Source organism: Bacillus rossius, chromosome 11, assembly GCF_032445375.1.
Source record: "Bacillus rossius redtenbacheri isolate Brsri chromosome 11, Brsri_v3, whole genome shotgun sequence".
Lineage (NCBI taxonomy): Eukaryota > Metazoa > Arthropoda > Insecta > Phasmatodea > Bacillidae > Bacillus > Bacillus rossius.
This window is the reverse complement of record NC_086338.1, coordinates 38,243,297-38,263,621: the sequence shown is the minus strand read 5'-3', so window position 1 is coordinate 38,263,621 and position 20,325 is coordinate 38,243,297. Positions and strand designations below refer to the sequence as shown.

At 38.9% G+C, this 20,325-nt stretch overlaps 1 protein-coding gene across 2 annotated transcripts; it reads right to left on the bottom strand.

Annotated features, from left to right (window-relative positions):
- Positions 1-746: 746 nt before the first annotated feature.
- LOC134536828 (solute carrier family 2, facilitated glucose transporter member 1-like) lies at positions 747-20,210 on the bottom strand. 2 transcript variants are annotated; one of them, XM_063376821.1, is made up of 10 exons: positions 18,992-20,210; positions 16,769-16,876; positions 14,295-14,455; positions 12,526-12,650; positions 11,071-11,211; positions 10,225-10,362; positions 8,569-8,978; positions 5,483-5,585; positions 4,239-4,407; positions 747-2,669 (listed from the first exon to the last, which is right to left on the bottom strand). In XM_063376821.1, exons 1-10 carry the CDS (start codon positions 19,193-19,195, stop codon positions 2,300-2,302), a joined length of 1,929 nt encoding a protein of 642 aa, XP_063232891.1. In that variant the 5' UTR covers positions 19,196-20,210; the 3' UTR covers positions 747-2,299. The 2 variants fall into 2 exon arrangements, with proteins under 2 accessions (XP_063232891.1, XP_063232892.1); XM_063376822.1 differs by having other exon boundaries at positions 12,526-12,646; positions 14,291-14,455; positions 18,992-20,121.
- Positions 20,211-20,325: the final 115 nt, after the last annotated feature.

Here is a 20,325-nt window from a genome sequence, read left to right as displayed (position 1 = left end):
ATTTTAACGCGATATATATTATTGCAACTATTTTTAACTTATGTTTTACATATGCGGTCGATTTTGACAAGTTGACGATTGAAACTCATGGAAATCTCGAAACACAGCAAAATTACCTCAAAATGACGGCGCTTCCCCCTCCAACCGCGCGCAATGCGTCACAGTCCTCACTTGGCGTAACGAATTCCATGATGTAATTAAATTTTGGGTGGACATGATATGTAGCTGCAACACCAAACTATCCCCCAATTTTATCATTCATTTTTTGAATTGCCTCCCACTATGGAAGCAATTTTAAGATGTATTCACGTCAAAAAACAAAATCATGACTAGAAATAAATACCATATATGTATGTAGCATAAATTTTATTAAACTTAGTCATCGAAGAAATGACACTTTTGAGGGAAGAGAATGAAATTGGGTTTGGCAGCATGATGCAAAATAGTACTATAAATTTACTCTTTCAAATACTTGTAGATACTGATAAAATACATTCTAAATTGAAGGTATAGGAAATTGAATCTGTATCAGCCCAAATCCTTCTCCATTCATATTTTAATTTTTTTTTTTATTATGACTTTATATGCATTTCAATAGCTTCCCCACAAAATCTGATATTTTGTTCCCAGCAATTGCAACTATTATTTAACATCACTGCACCAAAGTCCAGCCAAGTTTATTATTGGTTTTTGTTTTTAGTAATCTTTACTGGAGACACAGAAGACGAAAAGAGATACAAGCAATATCAAGTCTCACCGCAGTTTATTGGGTATTTTCCACTTTCATTACATCAACACCAATAAGTAATGTAACTGGATTTTCAGATGTTCTGCTCAACTATCATTCGCAGCTTAAAATAAAAGAAAAAACTTTCACCAATTACCAACAACATAAAATTTATTTCAAGGAATATATAATAATCATCGGTATAGTGCCAAAATGTGAGCTAGTCCAATATGGTAAATTTGAATTAATTGACCTTTATCAATTTTTTTATAAACAATATTGTTGATAGAGACTTTGGCAGAACAGCTAACATTTTAATTCGGTATTTGCCGACATACTCTGACACTGGCATTTTTTTTTGCTTGTCATACTTCTGCCCTTTATTAGGCTGACAGTAATTTCATCTCATTGTTTCCTACTTTTTAACTAGGTTCACTTTTGCAGTATACCGACAATATATTAAAATTAAAAAAAAAGCAACTAAACCATGCCAAAATTCAAGAAAACATTTTATTAGAAAAAAAATATAAATGCAGACACCACATAATTGACTACAACACATGTGACAGAAATCACTTGTCATGAAAATTTAGACAAAATCACTAAACCTTTCAATGAATAACCATTTCCTAATAGTACAGAAAAAGAGTTTAATTTTTGTTACCTGGTTGCAAAACTTAATGAAACCAACCGGAATAATGCATGGTTGGTATACATAAAATATAACCAATCAAATATTCATAGTTATTTCATGGACCCAATCCTTTCAGTAAAAACATTTTTCAAAAGTTTGTTAAACTTAAAACAAATTTTGTATACTTGCACCAACTGGCACATCTCGGTGCAAGTAAATGCATAACATGATACCAACCTTGCATCACATTTTGACAACTAATCAAGAGAATAAGGTGTGTAGTGATTTACATTACCTTGATACTATGAAATAAGCACACAGCATTATGTTCAAGACTAATAACTGGGCCACATTACAATTTACTTTAAATCACCAGACCACAGTCCTCTCGAATCACTGCTGTTAATACTGAATGATGCTGGATATAATGCACTGCTCTTTTTTAACTTGAGGTGCGAAAAAAATTTAATGGAAGGGGCAGAAAAAAGTTACATTTTGGAAAAGATATATTACTATCCCAGTAATAGCGCAAGGAAAAAACCAATTCTTAGTGGGCATTTACCAGAAGGAAACTAGGGCGATTCTCATCAGCACACTCCAGCACTCGTAAATGCAGCCCCAAAGAATAAAATTACATCATGCACATTACTAGAACAACCAACAACTTCTAACATGGACAGATACACAAATTCGACAAACGGCCATGATAATCATCGATAGTGAACAACTTTGATAAAGACAATGACTCGCACATTAAAATTACAACTTTTAAAAGTAACAGGTGGGAGATTTTCCTTGGCTAGTTCTAAAAAATACTTCAGATGAAATATTGCTCAGTTACAAATTTTTCGAAAAAAACATACTACAAGTATAAAAAAGTATGGCTTTTAACTTAGAGGAGTAAAATTAAATATAAGGGGAAAGTAGTGAGAGACGGCTCAGACATCCTGCCTGGTGCTGGAGGCCAGGCCGGACAGGTTCTCCGGGATGCTGGGCATGGCCGGGCGGAGGGCCAGCGGGGACTTGGGCAGCTCCGGGATGGCCGGCAGGTTGGTGTACGAGTTGTTCTGCACCAGCACGCCCGAGTGCGGGGAGGAGAGGGAGAGGGAGTCTGCGGGCAGGGGCGGGTCCGTCGAGAGGGACACCGTCTCCGAGTTGCGGTGGGGGCGGGACGCGGCGCTGTTGATGCTGCAGTGGCGCTGGCGGACGGCGGAAAGGGGCGGGGCGTTGATGCGGCTGCGGAAGCCGTACTGCAGGATCTCCGCCACGTCGCTCGGGTTGCGGCCCTTCGTCTCGGGCAGGTAGTACCTGCAACGACCACCCCTCCCGTGAAGACAACACTGCCGAGAGCACTTCAAATACAACTACAGTAGAATATCGGTACAACGTACCTCATTACAACGAATATTTCACTTTAACGTATTTTTAAGTCCCCGCCAAAAATCGTATCTTCACCATGCGAAACGGTTTCAGTTTAAAGTATCATATTTTCACTATAACGTATAAATTCTACTAGTAGCATGGCATTACTACACCAAAATTTACTTAAACTGGTAAAGAAATTTCCAGCTAAATGATTAATGTTGTAGAACAAACATACACAAATACCACCGCAACGTATTTTCTAACCTCTAAACCCTCAAAACAAATTTAACAAACAGTTGCGCGCACTACCATAGATTATACCGTACGTAGTATGCGACGTGAGCAACAACACCATTCGATACATCTAAACACGGAAGTTTGAGAGAAGTATTACATAATTATTTAGACAAAAGTGTTACGCTACGGTTAACTTGTAAATATCAATGGCTTGAAATACAAAAAATTTCCTATTGCCTTCTATTTTTGTTAATATAACTTTATTGCAGTGAATTGCAAGCGCAGCATTCTAGTGTTGCATGACCAAGTTGTCAGCAAAAAAATTATTTTTTGAAAATACTTAAGCATTGTAGGAAAGGTAATTTTGGTTCAGAAAATTTGGGGCAAGAAAACTATGTTCCCACAGGAAAAAGGGATACGATCTAGAATTATTTGAGGGTAAAATTTCCACAAATTTATATACTTTCACCAAGAGGGGAAAAAAAATGTGACTCATTATGTACACCCAAAACCACTTATTATAAATTGATAGATGCAGATAATTTTTTGGTACTGCAAACTACTATGAAATAAGGCTAAAATTATTTATTTTGAGACAGAACACAAAATTAAATCAAAAAACTTGCTTGCAAAATAGTGATGCAATCGGCTCATAGTTCCACTTTTGACTAGTTATTCACTCATATAAGTTATTTACAATGGTCACGTACCCTTTTGGCAATATTCCAAAATCAATCACAGTGAATTTACACTAGCAAATTTACAATTTGTCCATAACACAAAGAACATTAGGTTATTTTCCAAAACTTCTAGAATTACTTGAGCTTGGCTTTTTTTGTTATGGACTCCAGACTCATAAAAAAAAAATCATGAATTGTGGACTCAACTCGACTACTCAATCCACAAATTTTCAGACTGGTCCATCATCTCTAATAAAACCCCGGGGCAAGTCTCAGCTCGAATAGCACAGAAACTGCAGCTTGCGACTTTTCCAACATCAAAAACTTACACCTTCGTGACGCCATCTTCTCAAGAGGGGGAGGAGGGAAGTGGAATGGAAGAGTAAGGGCGGTGGACTTATTTTAAGCTTGGCAGTTACGATCGGTCGAGCCGTCTTGTTTTGACACCCCTTGAAGTTTGGCTTCTCATGGCTAAAAAATTGTGGCTCTTCTAGGATGCACAATTGAACAGTCACCAGGCTTTCAGATGCCGTAAGTGAAACTACTTCCTGAACAGACACCAGCACAACAAGAGAGAACGTGAAGCTGCACTCACTTGAGGAAGACAGTGAGCAGTAGCGTGGTGGCGGCGAACAGGAGGAAGGAATACTGGCCGATGAGCGCCTGCAGGCTGGGGAACGTCATGCCCACGATGAAGTTGCCGGCCCAGTTCGCCATGCTGCCGTAGGACATCGCCACGGGACGGGGAGCCACTTGGAACAGTTCTGGCGGCAGAAGACAACGTCTGTTACCTTCACGAAGGGCTGGTCATCGTCCAATTGCTCAATTTAAAATTTTTCCATATTTTTTGTTGAAAGAAGCATTCAATTTTTTTTACATGACAAGACTCAGCTTGAAAGAAAAACAAACTGAAATTTAAAAAATTGTGTAACAAAACATTCACGCTACGTTAATATGTAAACTTTGTGTAGTACTCAAATATATTGTATACTAGTAATGGATCAGTTCCAAATTTCTTAGATTCCAATTCAGAATCCACAATTCCCCCCTATGCCAAGTTCGATTCAGATTCCAATTCCTAATCTTTATTTTTTTGTGAATGAAATTATGGAAATTCAAGCAGGTTTAACCTTTTTTTTTAAAAAAAAAAAAACAGTTGAAGAGGTCTAAATATATGTACATTTTCTAAAATTTAACATTAGAAAAGCTTGCAAGTATTGCAAATTACATAATTCAAACTTATCCAAATCCATATTTTGTGTTCTTGTGAAATTACACTCTGGCCATAAGCTTTTACAGTTCTGATTGTTGTGTTGTAATTTATTTACTAACATGGAATGCTTAAATAGAAATTATAACACAAACTGATCACGATTATATATATATATATTATATCTCTATCAAGACGAAACTGAAAACATTTCATTTTGTACAATAATTTGTTTACCCATGAGAAGCAATATGTTATGCACAAAAATAAATCTCAAGACATTGAATTTGATTATGTATGATTTTAAACCAATTTCTTCTAAGCAGAAAATATTTACGTAAAGTATCAAACAAATACGTGAAAATAGCATTTAGCATACGAGAGAGAAATTTTTTTTATAAATAATATAAATAATATAATATAAATATTTATAAACTAAAATGTTTATGAACAAAAGTTGACAGTTCTTACAACCTACTAAGATAAGATTCCTTATATCGTACAATTTGTCCTTTTATTGAAATACAATTATATTCCAAAATAAACATTTTAAGACCTTTCCGGGTTAATAAATCCAAACTTTAGCTACTAAAATGTCCCGCAACAGGCTGAGTGCAATTGCAGTTTACCTGATCCAATGAAGTACGGAATGGGTCCCAAGCCGTAACCATAGCAGAAGACGTAAGCCAGGACAGCAAAAATGGCAACATACGGCATCCAGGTGAAAGCTTTCTGGGAAGCAAACAAAACTGACTTTAAAGACACATTCCAGGAGCAACAGCTGGGAATTGCTGCAACATCTAAAGCAAATTTTTCCAGAAAGTATACATTTTGCATAGTTGGCATGTACCTGTAGCCTTTTTTTTTTCCACTTTTTTAATCCCACTTTCAATTTAATGAGTGGATTAACCAACACTGTACATAAAACCAATGTTTAAAAATATTAACAACAAACACCAACTGTAAATCAAACCGGTCAACTACTTTATTTCTCATTACTTGACATGATTTCGTAAAACTTATGCTGAAATACTTAAACATTTTTCATATTTGTCCAGATTTTAAACTATCTTTCACAACTTTTTTTCCAACAAATTATCTAAGCACCACTGGGGCTAGAAAATAGACCCATAGTGATTCATATTACAGTAAAATCTCTTTTAAAAAAATTGACTTAAAATTTCATGCACAAAAATGTTACAAAATTTACACTGCACTATAAATACATGCAACTTTACCCTTTTAATAAAAATTCTTGGTTAGCAAGTCTAAATTTCCAAGAACATCTACTGTAGTTGATATTTATGTGCTCATTCTAACAATTTTACCATTGAAAGCTACTGAAAATTGCCAGTGTTTATCAGGACTAGTTTACCTTGCGCCTACCAAGCTGCAATATTGCAAGTCCTGTGGTTACCAATTCATGGCAAACATGCATTCAGTAAAGAACAGAGCCAGGAATTATGTCAACAGGACAAATAATCTCTCTCATAAAGTTTTTATACACATTTTAAAAATATTAATAGAATTGAAACATATTTTCCTTATTAATAACCTTATTTTGTTGAGTAAAAATTGTTATTACTACCTACTTAAGGAAAGTTATGAACCTAGTCCCTGTAATGTGAAGAATGTGGGCCAAGATACCCTTTTTTGCACTGCAATTTAATTAGAAGTACTATCTTATGGACAAAACCTTATTTTATTAGCACTGTTTTGACTGGATCGAATCAGGGCGTTAAACCAGAAGTACGCTCTTATGGACAAAATCTTATTTTATTAGCGCTGTTTTGACTGGATCGAATCAGGGCGTTAACTAGAAGTACTCTCTTATGAACAAAACCTTATTTTATCAAAGCTGTTTTGACTGGATCGAATCAGGGCGTTAACTAGAAGTACTCTCTTATGAACAAAACCTTATTTTATCAAAGCTGTTTTGAAAGGATTGAATCAGGGCCTTAACTAGAAGTACAGTGAAACCTCGTTTATTCGTTCCCGCATTGTAGAATTTCCCGGTTTTATTGTTCATTGTCCGTGGTCCCGAAAAAATCCCGCAAGAACAATGTTAAAAAAATCCCGTTTCCATCGTTTACGAATATTTTTTAACCCGGTTTAACGGGTTGAACTTTACAGGCTTTTTACCGATTTCTCATTCAAATTTCCGAGAAATATTCCAGTTTACGCGTGTCTACACGACACGCAATACCAATATTTACATATGGCGACCATTACTAAAAGAAAATGAATAAAGTGAGCATGACGCTGGTGCTAACAAGTTCACCAACTTCGATAAAACAACAGACGAAAGCTAACGCTCGCACGATAGTTCTTGCTTTGTGCGATAATCGACACAACAATATAACCGTTGTCGATATACCGTACATACTAGCCCAACGTAAACACGTTTCTATTTAGCGACAGTGAAATCCTGCGAGAAACATAGACGAAATTAAATTGTTCATCCTATTGTTTCCGTGGCCGGCCGTATATGCGCGAGATTTTCTTTGTTTACGGTAAATTAGCTTTACGCATTTAACTCTAATGCACGTGTGAAATTTGTAAAGGTTCATTGATATGTATCGGCCTACAAAAGAGGTTAAAGCCATTAAAGAGCGTTTAGAAATTATAAATGCCGTTGAAAACTCATCTTATCATTTCTCTTGATACTACGACGCTGTTCCAACTATATGCCAGTGCCCCCGGCTGACGTGATATGGCCACTCACGTAAGGCTGTTCCAAACACAGTTCGCCCAATCATCTGCTTGCTTTTGTATTTATCCGGTGTCGCTGTTCCAAGCTGACGTCAGTGCCCCGAGCGGTGTGCGTACGCTTTAAAACTTCGCCCGTTTGTCTTATATATCCAAACATTATGCCGGAAAGGAAAATAAACGCCGTAGTTTTGCGTATTTTTACAGTATATTTTTGGGTTTAACATTATAACATGAGCGTGTGTTAACTTTTTGTTTGCTTTAGTGCATTTATGATTAATGTTTGGCGGCAATGTTGCGGTGTTTGTTTACCATTGACGAGACAAGTCTTTTAACCAGTATTTAAATTTGGCGTAAAAACACTGCGATTTCGCGTTTTAATACAAAATTTTGTGTAAAAACGCTGTGTTATGGCGATTTCGCGTAAAAACTATATTTAATGGTGATTTCGCATTTATCATCGTTTAATCGCGATCGCGAAAAGAACAGGCCCCTATTGATAGTGTATATAGTGTGCTGCTGGTGTCAATTTATGGAAATACCTAACTGATTCACTGAAAGTTTTTGCAATAGTACATACATTGTGCATTTGATAACTTTAGAGTGTGTTCCCACATTGTAGGATTTCCTGGATTATCCGTTTTTTACTCATGGTCCATTGGAAAACGGATAATCAGGGTTTCACTGTACTCTCTTATGGACAAAACCTTATTTTATCAAAGCTGTTTTGACTGGATCGAATCAGGGCGTTAACTAGAAGAACTCTCCTATGAACAAAACCTTATTTTATCAAAGCTGTTTTGACTGGATCGAATCAGGGCGTTAACTAGAAGTACTCTCTTATGGACAAAACCTTATTTTATCAACGCTGTTTTGACTGGATCGAATCAGGGCGTTAACTAGAAGTACTGTCTTATGGACAAAGACAAAACCTTTATTTTATCAGCGCTGTTCCGCCTGGAGGGAATCAGGGCGGGCGGGCGTGTGGGACGGAGGGGACACTCACGATGTAGGTGATGCAGACGCAGAGCAGCACGAGGCAGACAGAGGCGGTGAAGCAGCTCCACAGCGCCAGCGGGCGGCGCCCGCAGCGGTTCACCAGCGGGATGGCGATGATGGCCACCAGCAGGTTCATGCCGCCGGCGCCGATGCTGGCGTACTGGGCGCCGTCGTGGCTGAGGCCGGCGTTCTCAAAGATGGTCATGGAGTAGTAGAAGACGGCGTTGATGCCGGAGAACTGCTGGCCGGCCTGCAAGGCGCACACCAGCAGCAGGGGCAGGCGCAGCGAAGGGGCGCGCAGCACGCTGCCGAACGTCCAGGACCCGCCCGCCTCCTCCTCCGCCTTGTTGGCCTGCCGCATGTCCTCCAGCTCGTCGCGCAGCTGGTCTGGCGCCAGGCCGCGCAGCCGCGTCAGCTCTGCACAGACATCCCTCAGCAAATTATGCTACAAACCACAGACATTTTTCCAAGTACATATACCTTATTTCAATAGAGCAAAAGAGACTGGCTCACACTTCATAGGGTGAGGGTAGCGATTTTAGGATGTACCTATAGCGAGGAGGTGACGAAGTAATGGTCACTGTTTGTGAACATAGCAACAATTGGTTTGCTCCAGATCCACAGCAACAGGCGTGCATTTTTATGCCCTTTAATAATGCCTCACTGCATTATCCAGAAGCTTTTAATGACAATTATTTTTTTTAAAATTTATTGAAAAATACTACACAAGCGAGATGTATAATTTTCTAAATGCTGTCTGAAAATTAAATCAATATAGGTCTCCCGCCATCGCGGAACAAATACCTTAGGTCTCCCGCCACCGCAGATCAAATATACAATTACGTTAGGTCTCCTGCCATCACGATACAAATACGTTAGGTCTCCTGCCATCACGATACAAATACGTTAGGTCTCCTGCCATCACGATACAAATACGTTAGGTCTCCTGCCATCACGATACAAATACGTTAGGTCTCCTGCCATCACGATACAAATACGTTAGGTCTCCTGCCATCACGATACAAATACGTTAGGTCTCCTGCCATCACGATACAAATACGTTAGGTCTCCTGCCATCACGATACAAATACGTTAGGTCTCCTGCCATCACGATACAAATACTTTTGTTCTCCTGCCATCACGATACAAATACGTTAGGTCTGCTGCCATCACGATACAAATACGTTAGGTCTGCTGCCATCACGATACAAATACGTTAGGTCTGCTGCCATCACGATACAAATACGTTAGGTCTCCTGCCATCACGAACAAATACGTTAGGTCTCCTGCCATCATGTGGTTATAGGAATTTATTTGTAACATTAAATTCCATCAACATATCTATGGTTTGACATACCATACTATACCATACCAAACCATACCATAGTTATCAATCGTTCACTCCTGTTTTATGATTTAAAAAATTAAATAACTAAAACTTGTGGACATTTTTTTTCAATAAAGTACAATAGTCTGAGAACAAAAACCATTCACAAAGAAATTTGTTGAGTTAAAAAACTTGAAAAAATATTAAAAAAATTTTTAAAAGACATTTTCCCATTGTTTAATAGTGTTTGGTACATATATCATGGAAATCATTTAATTTTTTTGGGAAACTGATATTCAAGAAAACTGAAGGAACACTTGGTAAGTACGGGCTCACCCCTGATGCCGCGCTCCTCCTGGCCTCTCACGATGTACAGGTACTTGGGGCTCTCCGGCAGGAAGGGCAGCGCCAGCGCAGACACCAGGATCAGCACGGCATACAGGCCCAGCAGGTAGGGCCACGTGTCGGGCCGGCCTGCAATCGCAACCACGCCAGCGTCGAGCATGCTTTACAAACACTATCAGCTTTAGTGAGAGAGAGAGAGAGACTACTTTTATACATAGGCCCAGATAGTCCTGCATTGCTTAAAACACACACACACATTTAAATCAAAATGTACTTTAAATGTGTATGGACATATAATTAGCAATGTAAATTGATTTGATGGGGGGCAGTGTCTTCATTAAATGGTAGTCAACAAGAACACTTGCATTGTTGGAAAATACTTTCTTTTGATAGACACACTCTTTTATGTAAAAACAACTATTTCATTAGCAGTGTGTTCATCAGTGCTGTTTACCTGGATCAAATTAAGGCATTACTGTGGATATTAAGATGTAAATATTCTTATCATGTGCAGTAGAAAGAAAAACTTAAATTTTAATATTATTAGAAAGCATAAAAATGTCAATTTTTAACATAAAATGAAATCCCGTTAAAAAATATTTTTAACTACAAACTACTTACACTTCACCCAATGAAAAGGCCTAAAAACTTTAGAAAAGGCTTTAAAACTGTTTCCCATTTAAATGTGCGTAAAATAAAACATCTTAACATTTAAAGAGATCAAAAATGACCTTCACAAGTCCAGAATACACCGGGCAATAAATACTCGCCTGATATAACTTGTCTGATTCAGTAATCAATATCGAAACCACATTAACACTACAGTTAAATACCCACCTAGAACTTGCTTGAGACCCAGTACCTGGGCCACTATGACCCCCACGGTCAGGCCCAGAGGGCACAAAACACCCATAGCTCCGCGGATAGAGAGGGGAGCTATCTCCGTGAGATACATGGGAATGGTGCTGGTCGTGAGGCCTGCCAACCAACCAGAGACAAGAATATGAAGACACTTGGCGACGCCCGTCATCGCCTAGGCAAACCTGTATGGGGATAGAGAGAAAACTCCAGCCTTTATACCAAGAACACGACAGACACGCGGCCAAAGTGACCGTACACAACAGAAAAGCAAGTAACTGCTCGCGCTACAGCAACAAGGACAATACACAAGCGATACTGCTATGATCATGGATTCAACATTCTAAATACTTATACTACGTATTTACATTCAACTTGGACAAAAAAATACATTAGTTCTTGCATAGAAAAATTTTAATAATACAGACGTACACATACTCCAAAAAATTCACAAGAAATTTTTAATAGTTTACAAATTCATACAACATGCCTTGCCTATGAAACAAGTGTTACCTTTTAAAGTAAAAAATATATAAAAATGGCATTTAAAATTAAGTTTTGAAGAGTCTCTACAATGCATCTTTTGAATATTATTATTTTCACATTTTAACATTTACATGAACCTTTCATTGTTAATATTTTAATTCATTTAAATAACTATGGCACTGTCACTTGTTAGGCATCAAATTTTTAACATTAAAAAAAAAATTATAAAAAGGATAAAATTTATTACATAAGGAATGTAAAAAAGCAATTCCACTGTAAAAATTCTTTAAAAACTACACATGACCTAAGGCTTGACACCAATCACATTAAGGAATGCCAAATTCATTTTTTAAATCAATTCAGTTCAACTTATTCAAATTAGAATGATTCAAATGTCATCCTAATACCAATTAGAACATTTTATCGATTAAAAAATATTCTGCAGTTCCAGAATAACTTAAGATTGAATTTTAATTACAAGTATTTCAAATCTACCTACTTAATGAATAAAAAACTAGGTTGCAAGAGTCAAAATAAAATCTTTAAAAAAATATTTATTCTGGTGTTAAAACATTCTACTTTTCAAACGTTATTCAGAAACTAATATTTACAAAATCACATTAGAAAATTATAATTTTTGGAGATGGTAATATGAATTTAAATTTTTTAAGTTCCTGTACTACAGTCTGCAGTCTTTATAAACTGTTTTTCTCCAGTTTGGCAAATACTGTTATCTTGCACAGAATGAGCTGCTCATGTTCGGATTAATTGTTTTTCTTTAACACTAGTATTCTCAGAGGCCTAGTATAACAAAAGTTTTTTTTTTTCAACCGGATCATTCCAAACGTCCTCGACAATTTGAGTACTAAAGCCAATGAGAAGGATGGAACTGATCGGGCCGGACCAAGCAGGAAGCAGGACTGGACCGCCCGGATGCAGGCTACTCACCACAGGACAAGCCGATGACGAGCCGTGCCAACAGCAGCATCTCCACGGACCGCGCCAAGTGGCACGTCACGAAGAACAGCGCGGCCACCAGGCTCAGCACGCCACTGATCACCACCGCCCCCTTCCTGCACCGACAACCACCCCCCTACGTTGACCACGCGACACGGCGAAACTATTATGTACTGTGAACAGGGGCACAACAACAGGGGTGGGCAAGGGTACTTTCCCCCCCCCCCCCCCCTGAAACCTTGAAGTGAGGGCAAACTGGGGCAAAGAAAGTGCTGTGTAATCAATTTTTAGGTAATAAAACTGCTTAAATAGCACCATTTTCCACCTTGAAATACAAATTTTCCCGGGGGAGGACCCCCGGACCCCCCCGCTACAATAGGGGGGATCGATGATACTTTATCAAAAGGTATATTGCCCCCCCCCCCCCCCCCCCCCCTGGAAATTTAGTTGTTGCGCTCCTGACTGTGGATATTACCATGTACATTCTTATCAGTATATGTGGTAGAAAGAAAAAAACTGTATTACAGAAAGCATAACGTCGGCTTACTTCTAAAACCTCGTAACTACATTTCAGTCAATTTTACAGGAGAACTTATGAACTTTTGGAGCACGGTTTCGACTGACAAAGATAACGAGGTTTTATAATTTGTGAATAGAAAAGAGACTAAGTAGAGTTGACTTACGAGGTTTTATCAGCATATGCACTGTAAAAAAAATTAAAAAATACACCAAACACATCCGGAATATAAAACTGGGAACAACTGGACTTACGAGGTTTTAGAAGTAAGCCCACGATAACAGATATTTTATTTGGATTTTGACAAAAAAAGAAATCCTTTTAAGAAAATGTTTTTAACTATTTACACCTAACTAAAGGCCTAAATGTAATACTATGACTTTGTACAGATAACGGGAAATTGTTCCATATCACAGTGTCCAAGTTCATCCCTTCATCCTGATGGCATGATTATGCAGGGGAGAGTAACCTATATTAGACCGGTACTTAAATTGTACGTCTGTATTTCTACCAAATAACACATTTCTTTTTTCACGGGCAATAAAAAAAGGTGACTGCAGCAGCACTAACACACTGCCATTTTGTATCGACGTTGGACAGAAACTACGACTATGATAGAAAAAAAATTGTTCTTGTGCTGTATTTATGTAAATTTTGCTTTGTTGTCTAAGGAAGTTGTTCAACATAATGGTTAAGTCATTTTGTATGATATTCCATAAGAACATATTTTATATACTGTTTTAAGTAACGGTAAACGAACACAAATTTAGAGGTTATGTTCTTATTTTTCATGACGAATAGTAAATCTACCCTGGTCCGTATATCGGACCACTCCCGAGTTCCAAAACTGTACCGGTCCAATTTATGCAACTGCTTTTATTTAAAAATTTAAATTAATGTTAAAAATCATTTCAAATGGTGGTGACTGCTGATGGAAAGTAAAAAAGGAATATCATAAATGGAGTAAAGTAGACTTACAAAGAGTGTTGTCAGCTTAAGAGAGAAAAAAGAAAATGGGCATCAATGCCATCATCTCCAGATATTATCAAGTGGCAACAGCAATCATTTTGCGTCATTCTAAACTGCGTAATAAATTTGCTAATAATGATGTTGCACATAAAGGGAAGACCAAGAGTTTTCTCTATTGAACAGGAAAAGGAGCTAGTAGACCATCAGTTAACAATTGAGGGGCTCCGAGGGGGACTGTGTGACAGTGCGGTCCTGGCCACGAGTGTCCACTTGCCTGCCGAAACGGTCAGCCACCCAGCCCCCGGTCAAGGAGCCAGTCACCCCGCCCATCAGGAAGATGGACACAATCACCGACCAGAGGACGTTCATCTGCGGCTCCGACAGGTACGAGCCGTAGTTCGAGAACACCGTCTCGTTGCAGAACTCCTTGATGATCTGCGGGCGAGAAACAAGACATGCTTGAGCACGCTCTTCCAGATAAGTCATACGACAGGCAATTTTTTAAAGAAACCCACGCAGAGCAGAAATTCTGCACCTTTACTTAAAATTGCAAATAATGTTTACAAAACGTGGAACCCTCACAAACTACACACTTGCCCCAACTCCCTCAACTGAGCAGGACTGCATAGTTATTACGTACTTTGAGCCTGGCATTCACACACAGTGGCGTAGACAGGATTTGTGTATGGCGGGTGTTAAGAAGCATGGCCCCCCCCCCCGTATTATAGCGGGGGGAGGGGGTCCGGGGGTCCTCCCCCAAGGAAATTTGGATTTTAAGGTGTAAAATAGCGCTATTATAGCAGTTTTCCGTACTTAAATTTAATTATTGTAATGGTAAAAATTTTATTAATTTTAATATGAAATTTGTTTGAGTGATGAATAAGAAATTTATTAAAGACTTGGTGCTAAGGGAAGGGGGGGGGGTTGAACCCCTAAAAACCCCCCTGGCTATGCCCCTGTTCACACACTATTTTATTTTGATGTGAAACGTCTTTCGGTTCAGTAGTAGGGGTACACTTGCCAACACCGCTTGCAACGAAAACATGTCGCGTCGGGGATGACTGCAGCCCTGCGACAACATGCCAAGCGTTATTCACTTATAAATCGCTGAGTAGAGCAAAGTGGCCATTACACACGGCCTTTGACTCGTGCAGCTTGACGGCACCAGTGCCGTGTGACACGTCGCAATTTGGGCTACAAATCGACGCTTAGAAGGCTTTAATTTTGCATATGACTCGTCAGTGCCTGTATAGACGTTAGTCTGAATTCGTAGCCCTGTAAGTACGTCAAATACAAATATAATTAATAATAAGTGCTCATCAATAGTTTTAGTGGATTTAACTTCAATTTCATTCAAAATTTCTTATCACTTCAGCTGTGACGCCTCCTAGACGTACCATTACATGTCAGAAACAGCGGTAAGAGGCTTAAAAGAGAAGAGGGGAGGCCGCGGGACCCCGACCACGGCCAGCCACCTTGACTGAACTGTCTCGAAGACAGAGGGAGCTCGCCAGATTGAGGCAAGCGCAGGAGCCACAGCCGTACCTTTATACTGCTCGCCAAACTGATTGTCGCGGCCCAGAATTGAGCCAGCCAGGTTGCCTGCAGCCCCAATAGAGGTAGACGAGACCAGTGGCGTATCCAGGATTTGTGTATGGGGGGTGTTAAGAAGCATGCCCCCCCCCCCCCTTCCGCCGTATTAAAGCGGGGGGTCCGGGGGTCCTCCCCAGGGTAAATTTGGATTTTAAAGTGTAAAATAGTGCTATTTTATCAGTTTTCGGTTCTTAAATTTAAATATTGTAATGGTAAAAATTTTATTAATTTTAATATGAAATTTGTTTGATTGATGAATAAGAAATTAATTAAAGATTTGGTGCTAAGGGCGGGAGGGTGTTTGAACCCCTAACCACCCCCCTGGCTTCGCCCCTTGACGAGACCTCCAGCTCATCTATGGCCACCCTGGATAGTCAGGTTAGGCACAACTGTCCAAGCACTTCACCTCAACAGGAGCAATTTGGACGTGCGCCGGAGTACTCTAGGCGATGGGGCCACAGAACGCTTCAGTAATAAAGTGTGTTGTGCGACACTTGGGTGCTGGTAGAACGGTGCTCGCATAACATCAATGTAACCAAGAAGATTCAATGCAAGAGGATCCCATAGCTCGTAACCTTGGCTAAAAAAGGATTGAGTGTCAAACTTATAATAAATTCCTTTTTTAGGTAAGGTTACGTGCTATCACACGCAACAAGTCTGCACTCCGTGCCTCCCTACTGCTAAGGAACATCCCTATCAAAGGTTGACGCTTAATTTTGGATACACAGTAGGGAATCTAGTACCCATGCAGCCCACAGCCATACATAAAACAATTTATTTTTTTATTTACCTCTCACTGCATCACAAAATCCAAATACAAAAAATAAAATAAACGTTCTTCTCTACTGAGAACCAATGGATCAGATGTGCAATAAAAAGCGCAAAATTGCGGCAGCCACACCAATATACAAGCTTTGTAATGTAACCAATAATCTGAAATTTCTCAAAAACCAGTACAAATTTATAAAACGCTGTTTTCAGGGTCTGTAGTACTGAAAAATATTTTCTGAATTTTTGTTCATTTACAGAGAAGCCGCAACATTAGAATTTTACCCACAAGATATTTAGTTCCACAGAAACACGCGACAAAACCAAAAAAACCTCTTTACTTGCACTGCATTCCACGAATCAAGCATGGAACAGAGGTGCACTTACGGCAGCAGGAGTGTTCATCACGCCAATGCTGTAACCCACTGGGACGGAGCAGCCGACAGTGGTGGCCACTCCCGTGAGAACCAGCAGGGGCGTCCATCCCTCGATACGCTGAAAAGAAAACAACACCCATGTCAGAACACGAGGGTCACACACTTCCAACACAACATTATTCACTGCAAACGAACAAGCAGAAAAAGTCACGTAACCACCAAATTTCCATCTCTTGACACGTTAACCAATGCATACCCCACTACAATTGAATTGCTCGTAAATAAAAAAAATCATCCTTGATTTTTTGCGTATTAGTTACAATTTGTTAAATTTTTAAGTTAATAAGGTAATTTATGGACTTAAAATAACCACAAGACAAATGCACTGTTTAAAAATAGTTTATGTCTCTCAAACAAACCCATCATTTTACTCTATACAAAAATATGCTGGTTAATCCAAAAAGTAGGGCCTTAAATAAGTGTCAAAATTAAAGAACACAATTGTGAACCTGAAATCTTAAATACTTCACTGTTACTTAGTGTAGGTATTAAAGAAATATACCTAGTCAAATTTTGTTAGCCAGCGAAACAGGTTAATTAAACAAAAAAACATAATTCAAGCAAAATATTAAGATGAAAATAGTCACCTTCTACACACTAAAACTAGATGAATTTATGTTTATATAGGTACTTAATTTTTTCCCCCCCTTTGTTTCGTAAGTTGATCCAGTGTTTACGCATGTATTTGCAGGAACATTAAAAAACATGTAAAAATACTTAATTTTAAATATAAATACTAATTCTAGTATTATACCAAGTTAAAAATTATTTGATTCTTTTGTCTTAGTAGTTCAAAACAAGTAAGCTTAGCACCTGTCTTACAAAAAAACTTTCCAAATTGTAATTTTTTCAAGTTCGCATTGCAACATTTCTAGAACTTCACTTTTAATTATCCATTTTAATGTCATCTGTGTAGTAACGTGGGTGCCACCATTCTTGTATCTTGACAGGGACCTTAAAAACAGAACTTTTGTACTATATATATTTTTTCCATTTACATTAACTTTTATCATGTAAATATTTTTACTGTTGGTAACAGCTACAGCAGTCATATTAACTTGTCTCACATTTTAGTTCTCAAAATTAGTACCCATGGCCTACCTATCCTTCCATTGTACTTGTTCATTTACAAATTTTGCTTTGCGAGTGACTTGGGAAATAGGTATCACTGGTCCTAAGAAATTAAATTGACGAATGAGACACGTTACATGAAAGACACCTTACTATAGTGATGGCTTAAGCGCCGCTTGATCACGTCATCGCTTGTGACTTATCGCATACTACACCTATCCCAGTTAGTAATGTTCATATCATTACTACGTCTACTGTAACTTTGGTTGACACCATTTTTCTTCTGAAAATGAATGAACATCGAATAAAATGTAGGTAACGGTAAATATCTAATAGTTAATTTCACGCCAAAATCCAACATGATTAACTTCACTTTAAAATACCTACATTAAAAATGCACTGTTGTAAAATAGACGGTATTTTGCTATACAGTGATTACTTATTTTTCTCTTTGTCTACGATTAGCAAACAACGTGAAATTTTAATGTGCTTATTACTTAATGAGAATAATAGGTAATAAATACGCACATTGACAACCCAACCCGGGACATTTGTCCCCTACAAAATGTTGCGAACACGCGTTTGCGTAAGCGGAGTTTTGTAAACGTAGAAACTTAATGCGCGTTTGAATAAGTCTTTTAAAATATTTTGAAAACTTACTATTTGGCACACTTTGATTAGAATAAACGATCGCCTATTTCATAAAACAAACATATCGCTGCTACCGCTGTTGGCAATGGAGTTAGGAGGAACAAAAAAAATGTTTCAAGCCGCAGTCCTCATTTTTAAAAATAATTTGCTTACAGTTAATCACAAGTGTTTAAGAAAGTTCAATTCATTGATACAAAACCACTTTGAAGCAAGTCAACTTAAATTTTAAAAAAATAACGATGAAAAGATTACTTCGAAAGTTGACCAAGTTCTCCCGCGTTATAATCATACACAATTTGAAAGATTAAAAAACTTTCGTCTAACGTTTACTTATACAACCCAACAGAGACCAACGTATCATTTCCATTAAATAGTCCTCAGAATTACAACCGTTCGGTATATAACGAACTGAATTCGCAAATAAAAACCGCATCTCGACAAGTCTACTCACCTCCTTCTCCTGGCTGAAAGAGAGTTCACTGCCCGAAGATTTCAAAATGGGCAGCTCGCATTCGGGGGTGATGCGATGTTCAGTGGAGCCCCCGATGTTCAGTGCTTTCAACGACCCCTTCACGAAGTCCTTGGCTCGATCCAGCCCCAGCTCGCTGGCGATAGACATGTTACTGGTGTAAAAACTTGTTGAGCTCTTCGGCATCTTGAATTTGCTGGATGGATTTTTTAAGGGTTTGTTAATTAACTTGCTACTTCCTTCCCCACAGCCGACCAGATGGAAACTTTCTTTCAATCCTCTGACCTTCTCTCAAGCCCGTTCTTGTTGTTTTAGACCACAGACATCAAGTTATTCTCTGTGGGCACCCGTGCCTCGCAGACTCCTTTCTTCAAGATGTTAAGAAGCGTCTCTCCTTTAGAACTCAAGGCGCCAAACGCACCGAGATCTCTCCGATGTAAATTTACTAACCCCAAACCATGATGACGGTAGGGAACTGATCCCAAAACCAGCAAGTCAGTCCAGCCACTGACTAAACTGGGAGAAAATTCAGCGCAGCGCTGAGCGAAGCGTCAACGCACGAACGTACGTCCGAGCTCGATGGTCTCACTTCCTATTCTGAAGCAACTGGCCCGCGTCTTTGTTTATAACGCGGTCGATAGTTCTAGTCGGGTCCTGTGAGGCGCGCGCAGATCGATGGCCCGAGCTGCCACTGCGCATGCGCGAGTCGCGTTTGGCTGCACGCTATTGGCTGGTGCAGTTGCCGTTCTCGTTTATGCTTTTTTTTTCTGACTGCGCAATAAAATAATGCTAACTACTTTCTAATTCACTTGAAAAATATTATTTAAAATTAGTGATTCAATTATTATTTTCAAAATAAAAGCGTTCCAGTCACAGTAATGATTAAAATATTTCTTCTTTATTGATTTATTCGGTAATCAATAACCTGACTTCCCCACCACGTGGTCGTACAGCGTGAACAGAAACCAAGCGCAGCAGTACACTCCACGCCGTAAGTGCTTACCCTGTCGTGGAACTTTGCGGGAACAAAAAAAAAGGCGCGTTGCAAATCGCTAGCCCACGTCTGGCTTGCTTGTGCGCGAAACGCCGCCGGTAACAGAACGTTGAACACTAACTTTTGAAGTGGTTCCATCGTTTTATATACCTATGGCGGGAGAGCGCAGGCGCACACGACCACGCGACAAACGAAACCCGTAGTAAACACTTCAGCAAGGTCGCCACGCTGCGCAAATTGTGACTGGCCCGAGTCCAAAAACAAAACGTAGATTGGGGTCTTTGCTTGTTGAGAACAATTACGCGCAAAAATAACCAACATT

What these genes read in the sequence shown, in the direction of transcription:
- LOC134536828 (XM_063376821.1), bottom strand. Translation starts at nt 19,195, where the DNA reads ATGCCGAAGAGCTCAACAAGTTTTTACACCAGTAACATGTCTATCGCC. An exon ending in CGTCATCGGCTTGTCCTGTG is followed by an intron (nt 11,212 to 12,525) that starts GTGAGTAGCCTG and finishes GTTGGTTGGCAG; the next exon opens with GCCTCACGACCAGCACCATT. An exon ending in TCCGTACTTCATTGGATCAG is followed by an intron (nt 4,408 to 5,482) that starts GTAAACTGCAAT and finishes TTCTGCCGCCAG; the next exon opens with AACTGTTCCAAGTGGCTCCC.